Source organism: Apteryx rowi, unplaced genomic scaffold, assembly GCF_003343035.1.
Source record: "Apteryx rowi isolate R43461 unplaced genomic scaffold, aptRow1 scaffold_65, whole genome shotgun sequence".
Lineage (NCBI taxonomy): Eukaryota > Metazoa > Chordata > Aves > Apterygiformes > Apterygidae > Apteryx > Apteryx rowi.
This window is the reverse complement of record NW_020450927.1, coordinates 1,804,891-1,811,867: the sequence shown is the minus strand read 5'-3', so window position 1 is coordinate 1,811,867 and position 6,977 is coordinate 1,804,891. Positions and strand designations below refer to the sequence as shown.

General features: G+C 60.5%; 1 protein-coding gene across 1 annotated transcript in view; it reads right to left on the bottom strand.

The window, feature by feature from the left end:
• The window catches only part of LHX4 (LIM homeobox 4), a 16,759-nt gene extending 11,836 nt beyond the window's left edge, over nucleotides 1-4,923 (bottom strand). Inside the window, exon 1 of the mRNA XM_026084652.1 lies at nucleotides 4,848-4,923. Coding sequence (XP_025940437.1) covers nucleotides 4,848-4,923 — 76 coding nt within the window. The remainder of the gene's footprint in view (nucleotides 1-4,847) is intronic.
• Between the last annotated feature and the right edge of the window lie 2,054 nt (nucleotides 4,924-6,977).

Below are 6,977 nucleotides of genomic sequence, written 5' to 3'. Positions count from 1 at the left end.
GGAAAGGGGGAAAGGGGGAAAGGGGGAAAAGAGACACCTTCTATAAGTAATAGTCACCTTGAGAATGAAGAGTGTTTTGAGCACAGCTGAAAATTACGTTGTTACTGTCTGAAACAACATTACTAAAAAAATACTTTAGGGTACTGATAGGTATCTCAGGTGAAGTCCGTTTATTTCATAATTTACCAGATTAGTTAGTTACAGTCAGAATTAACTGGCCTTCAGACCACATTTATCGCTGGTCTAAGTCTGTTGCATTAACTACACTAGAATAAATAAAAAATGTATATATAGCTTCCATAGGTCCCTGTTGTCATTCTTGCTCTGAAAATGTGGGTTTCTTCTAGACGTGAATTACGAGGTCTCTCCTTTCAGCGCGTTTCTGCTATCAGTAACTCCACCTCTGCAGCCAACAATAGCTACGCGCTCTGTTTTACAAATTTCATTTGTTAATCCTGTTTCAGAAATGTGTCAAAAATGTTAAGATATACGATGGTGTGTGGCACAATACCATCTCTAGGTAGGTGCGTTTGTTGTTAGTGACGAGTAAATCTTTTTCATTTGTTTCATAAACACATCTATATGTGTGTATATACATACACACACACACTCACTAGCTAGCAAACACGGTAGCTTTCTCATTCTTAAAGGCAACAACTGCGCTTAATTTCAATAAGCAAACAACCGCAACAAATATTTCAATATCTTCCTGCAGATTTCCAAAAGATATTCTAAAAAACACCGGGAACTAATCCTCGCAGGCTTTCGCGACGCCCCGGGCTCGCAGCAGCACCCGGGCGCACACGGAGGTGCCGAGCGGGCACAAACTTGGCCGCTTTTGCCCCTGCCCTGGGCAAGGCAGCAAACGCGGGCTGCGGTCCTTCCTCGCCTCCCCTGCCTCCCGGAGCAGCCCCGGGGCCGGCTGCCGCCGGAGGGTGCGGGAAACCGGCCCCGGGGCGCCCCGAGCCGCGGCGGGCGCTTCCCGCAAGGCGAGAAAATCACCCCCAAATCAGCCCCCACGAGCGCAGCCCCCTTGGCCTTTGCAACGGGATCGGCGTTGCCGGGGCCAGATCTGCAGAACGGCTCCCGTTTGCGCGGGTCGTTTTACCCGGGTTGTCTGACAGAGGAGGAACCGCGTTAACGGGCTCGTTCCCGCACTGCCGCCTTCGCCGAGCGGCGCCCGGCGTTTGCCTCGGCGCCGCCGGGGGACGAGCGGCCCCGCTGCCCAGCCGCGTTTTGCTGTCGGGGGCTGCTTGTTTTACCGTTGGCAAATTTATTCCCAGGCGGGCAGAAAGCCCAGCGCAATTTTTTTGTCAACGGGCCGCTCCAATAAATAGAGCCGCAGGGGAACTTTTATCTAATTTCCCGGCGCTGCCGGGGAGGGAGGTGTCAGAGAAAAACAAAGCCGTGCGGAAAGTTACGCCGGACCCCAAAGGCGAATTGCTGAGTAATGTGCAAAGCCCGGATTTTCGGGCACCTCCGTCGCGGATGCCTCCAGCTCCCGGCCCTCCATCTCCCCCCCCCCCAAAAAAAAAAAACAGGCTGGCTGAGACGCCGAGTACGGAGCCTCCCCCGGGCCGGAGCAGCCCCCGAGCCGCCCCGTCCTGCCGCCGCCGGTTCCGGCAGGCAGGGACGGACGGACGGACGGGCGGACGGGCGGGCGGCACAATTTGTCACTAACCCACTATTTGCTGGGGTCTGTCCCAACGCCATCCCCCCGCAGCGTGTTTTATAGCAGCTCAGCGGCTACAATGATTTATAAACAACAGGTCCGTCTTTACATCACTGTCTCCCTGACGGAAAATAAAGAAATAATTACGGAAACGAAACAAAACTCGCGGAGAGCCTCAGAAATCCCTCAGACCACAAAAACCTCAAAACGCAATCGCAGAGGCAATCCCCGGGCGTTTCTGGGAGGCTGCGCTCCTGCGGCAGATCGCACGGCCGAGCCCCTCGTTCCCACACAGTACCGGCCCCACGCGCGAAGTTTGCTAATGACCCCGCTTCTTTAATCTTTTTTTTTTGTTTTTTGTTTTTTTTTAACTGGAWGGAATCGCCACCCGCAGACATGAGCGCACTGCAGAACCGGTGCTTTGGAAAAGCAGGTCCAAAGCCAGGCTGCGTTTGGGGGCACAAAGGCGTTTCTGCTCCTCCCCACGCGTGTCGGTCCCGCGCCGCCGCGCTCGCTCCCACGCCGCGCTGCTGGAGCGGGCTCGGCTCCGCTTTCCCCTCTCTTTCCTTAAACCGGCGCTCGCATTTCTGTGTCACACAAGCACAACGCGGCCAGAGCGCTTTGTTTCCCCGACACACACCGAAAGCTGCTAGAATAAACGCGCGATCTAACCGAGCCGCCAGCCAGGGGACCCCGCTAACGACTTTGCGCGAGGAGGGGAAGATCATTCCTTCACAGGCGAAAAACCTCCAATTCGTTTCGCTGCATCGCAGCATGCAAACGACTTTCCCAGCGCCAATTAATCAAACTCCCCCACCAGACCTTTGGACAGAGGTTGCTCCTGCTGTCTGTACCCGGGCACAGTTCCCACAGGCTTTGGCAGAAGTTTTGCATAAGTAGGATTTGCAAAACCGTAATAACAATTAATATTATTAATAACATTTCCAAAGCAGGGCTGTAGCTAGGTTCATCGCGGGGGAGCTCCCCAGGCACAGCTCCCCACGTCTTGGTGAAGTTGATGCTACAAGACCCAGTCCCTGCTAAGTTAAGGAGGCTCAACAGTGGTTAAACACAGAGAGAGAAATCTGCAATTGAACAGCAATTAGAAATTAAAAYGCCCAAACTGTTTCCCTCCCCTCGCACAGAGCAGCGCTGTTCGGGGGATCACAACAAAAGCGAGCGAGCCCTCGGCCGTCGCGGCCCTTCGTCCCGCTCTCTGCGGACGGCGACCCCGGCCGCGCACCCGGGGCTGCGGGGAAGCGCAGCCTCACTCGCTGCCCAGCCGCGAGGCAGAGGCCTTCGAGCTCTTTCTGGATTTCGTATATCAGGGGCTCGCTAACCTCCCAGGGCTGCAATCCCTCGGTGCTGCTGGAARGATGCCCCCGGCACAGCTGGCACAGCTGGATTCCCCCTGGCTTTCCCTGCCCAGGGGCAGCCCCCTTTGCCACAGGGGCACCGTGCGCGTGTGTAACCCGTGCAGGATCGGGCCCAAAACATGTAATCCCGTAATGAACCGATGGCCGTAAGCGTGCAGCGGCCACACGGCTCTGGGTGCTGGAGCAGCAAGGGGATTACCCAGCTTTTCCCCAACAGAGAGCAATGAAAACTTTATAGCATCCCCCTATCACGTATTATGTTTATGCCAGTATTTTTTGTGCTTTGATAAATAATAATAATAATAATTTTTTTTAACTGTTTGATTATTTCCTCCCTGAAATACATCAGTTCCTATGGAAATGGCAATGTCACAGAGAAGGGTCTGGTAGCACGCAGGGGGGGCCAAAGAGGAGTTTTGCTGGGCTGATTGCTGCTCCGAGGTGATTTAGGCACCTAATTTCTTGTCAAGCCGATGAGGCTTCAGGGCCATAAAAGTAACTCTGCAGCTCTGCACGCGAGGTCCTATTTGGTGAGAGGAGGACGGTGGGTTTCGGCTGCGGGACAGACCCCTGCAGTCCCTGCGGTGGCACAGGCTCTGCTGCTGCCGGGGACGAGCTCGCTTTCCCTGTTGGGGAATTTCTCTCCCGCTCTATTGCAGCGAAATATCGTTAAACAAGCGTTTGCACCCGCCTGGGCCAGACAGCAGAAACGAAAAAGGGTAAATCCGGGAAAATACAGCCAACGCAAGAATGAAGGCGAGAAACAGGGAGCACCGGCTCGCCCCCACGGCGGGGCCGGCGCCGGCGCTGACAGGTGAAACCGGCTTGAATCCTCGGGAAAAAAAAAATAAATAAAAAAGACCGAAAACGAAGTAAAGCCGCGCGGGGCCGGGCCCGCGCCGCCGGGGCCGGGGGGGGCCGGGGAGCCCCGGGCCACCGGCGCCCAAAGCCGAGGGGGTCTCGGGCCCCCGAGCTGGCCCCCCCCCGCACCGGGTCGTAGCGCGTGTGCGTATGTCTGTGCGTTAATGCAGACATGTGCATGTGCACACGTACAGATGCACCCACGCAGGGCGCACCCGGCCGTGTGTCTCCATACGAGCAGGCTGCCTGTATCTGTATGGATTATACGTGAGCCGTTACATTACGCGGTTTTTGGTACGTACAGAGACAGCTGAATTAACGCACGTGCTGCRCGGCCGCGGCCCGGGCTCCCCGCGCAGGTAACGCGCACACACGCACGCGGGCGCCTTCCCGGCCCCGCCGTGTGAGAGGCTCCCTATATCGCGACACACGACATCGCGGGGCTCGGGGCCGGAGGTGCGCGGCGGCGGGCGGGGGCACCGCTGCCCCTGCACACACACACACACACACACACACACACCTGCACACACGGGGCCAGGGCCGCGCCGGCCGCCCCGTCGGGGCTGGGGGAGCCGGGCCGTCACCCCGCCGCGGGGCTGCTCCCCCCGCAGCCCCAGCCGGGTCCCCCCGGCTCCCTGCGCCGCCGCAGCCGCTGCCCGGCGGACCGGCCCCGAGCGCCCCGGGGCGCCGCTCTCCCTGCCGCACGCTCCCGTCTTGACGTCTATTAATGCTACTACACATGGGGAGGGGGAAAAAAAGCACCAAGCATCCGCGGACGAAGCCCGGGCCCAGCAGCCCCCGGCGCAGCCCGCCCAGCGCTGCCCGCCGGCGGCGGCCCGGGGCCACTGCCGCCGCTCGCCGCCCTGCCCGGCTGCCCCGCGGCTCCCGCTTTCCTTTATTCCTAGCCGAAGGAGGGGAAAGAAGAAAAGCGTCCTTACGTTGCATCGGCACGGCAAGGATCTCTGGAAGCCCCTTGACAGCCCCGTCGGCAGCGAGCGCTGAGCTTTGCATCATTTTATTGGGCCGGGGGAGAAGAGAATCGAATCGAATCGAATCGAATCAGCTCGGATCGGATCGGATCGGACCGGACCGGACCGGACCGGATCGGATCGAGGGAGCCGGCCCTTGTCCTCGCGCCTCCGCACACGGCGGCCAAAGCCGGCCGGGGCGAAGGCAAGGCAAGGGCGGCGGGCGGCCCCGCTGCCCCGGAGGCTGCCCGGGAGCCGGGATGCCGCAGCCCGGGTGCTGAGCCGTGCTGAGCCGTGCCGTGCTGGGCCGGACCGTGCCAGCTGAGCCGTGCCGAGCCGAGCCGTGCGGTGCGGTGCGGTGCGGTGCCGGGCCGTGCAATGCCGGGCCGGGCCGTGCTGAGCCGCGCCGCCCGCCCGCCTTTGATTCATTCACACTGCGGGGAGCGCGCCTGACGTCACCGGCCCCGCAGGGGGGCGGGGCGAGCCGCCCCCCGCAGCCAATCCCCGGCAGCCCGCGCCTCGGGGCGCCGCCGGAGCGTGGCGGGGGCGTGGCCTGAGGCCACCGGGGCGTGGTCTGCGGGGAAGGGGCGTGACCTTTGGGGTGCCCCGCCCCTGGCGGCTAGTAAAGGAGACGGGGTGGGGGGGCACGGCCCTGTCGCGACAGGCGCTGTCGTGACAAGGAAGCAGGAAGGGATGCAGCGGCCCCAGGCATGCCTCAGCATGGAGGCAGGAAGCCCCAGAATCCCGCACCCAGGGCCTGGTCCAGTCCGGACCGAACCCACTCCTAGCCCAAGGACAAACCTGGTCCCAAAGATTAAAATAGTATTAGTAATAATAATAATAATAATAATAATAATCAACCAACAAGCTAAACACTAAACAGGGGACCCCTGCCGGCAGCAGCCCTGGGGAACAGTGGCAGCAAGGGAAGCGTAAAGCCGGCGCTGCAGTGCTGCAGCAGCCTAATCAATCAGCGCGCCGGAGCCGACGAGCGGCAGGGAGGCCAGCAGGGAGGCCGGCAGGGAGGCCGGCAAGGAGGCCAGTGGGGAGGCTGCAGGGCTCCGGGCCTCGGAGGCACCCGGCGCCACTCCCGGCCTCAGCCGAGGTGCCGCGGAGGCGGCGGGAGCGCGCAGCAGGGCCCGGCTCCCACATGTTGCCCGGCCCACTGCGCCCCGCTGAAGCCGAGCCGTCCCTCCCGCCCCGGACAGCAGCCCGCGCGCGCGGTTTCACCAACTGCACGCCTGGGGCGAGGAAAAATGGCTCCCATGGGCTGAAATAGCAAAATGGTTATATTTTGGCTCGCTTGTGCCTTTTCCGGGCATTCGTTTCTGCTCCAAAATGAGAAGAATAGAAAGAGGCATTTCCCACCTGAAAAACCTGAAACGGTGCCTCAGAAAAGGTGAAGATGGGTCATTTCAGCAACTTAAAAAAATGTTAAAAAAAAAAAATCAGACTGAGACATTTATTAAGCCTGATGGTTTCAACAGGGAAACATTTTCCGAGAACCAGCAGTTTTTAACCCCAAAGCCCCATTCTACCAGCAAATCCCAGCCAGCCCCTCTCCCAGCCCGGGCCGAGACCAGCGCATGCTCATTGCAGGAATGAGCCCCCCTCCCAGCACAGGGATGCCTCCATGGGATTTCGGCAGCAGCCTCCGCAGGGCTGGGGCAGCTCGCCCCCAAATCCGCTCCGCGCGGCACCGGCAGAAGGGGCTCACCCGCGCGCCCGCGCGCCCCGCCGCGTTTTGCCCCTGTTTCCCTCATCATCCCGCCGCTCTGGGAAGTCGCCTCGCTGCTCTGCTCTCCGGCAGGCGCCGATTTATCTCCCCGTCGGGCTAACGCCCCCCCTCCCCGCCCTGCTCCGCGGGGAATCCAATTTTCATTCATTTTTCCGCTTTGCCGGATTGCCGCAGCCCCCTCTGCCCCGGGCCCTATCACTCATCAGGCCGCGGGCAGAGGGGTCTCCGCCGGGAGACTGCGGCGGCAGGAACCGCGGGCACCGCTCTGCCCCGAGCAGCCGCCCCCGCCCCGGGCCGGGATTCACCGCTTTCCGCCCCGAATCGCCCCGCCGGCCGGCCAGCGACACAAAACCCGCGGGAGA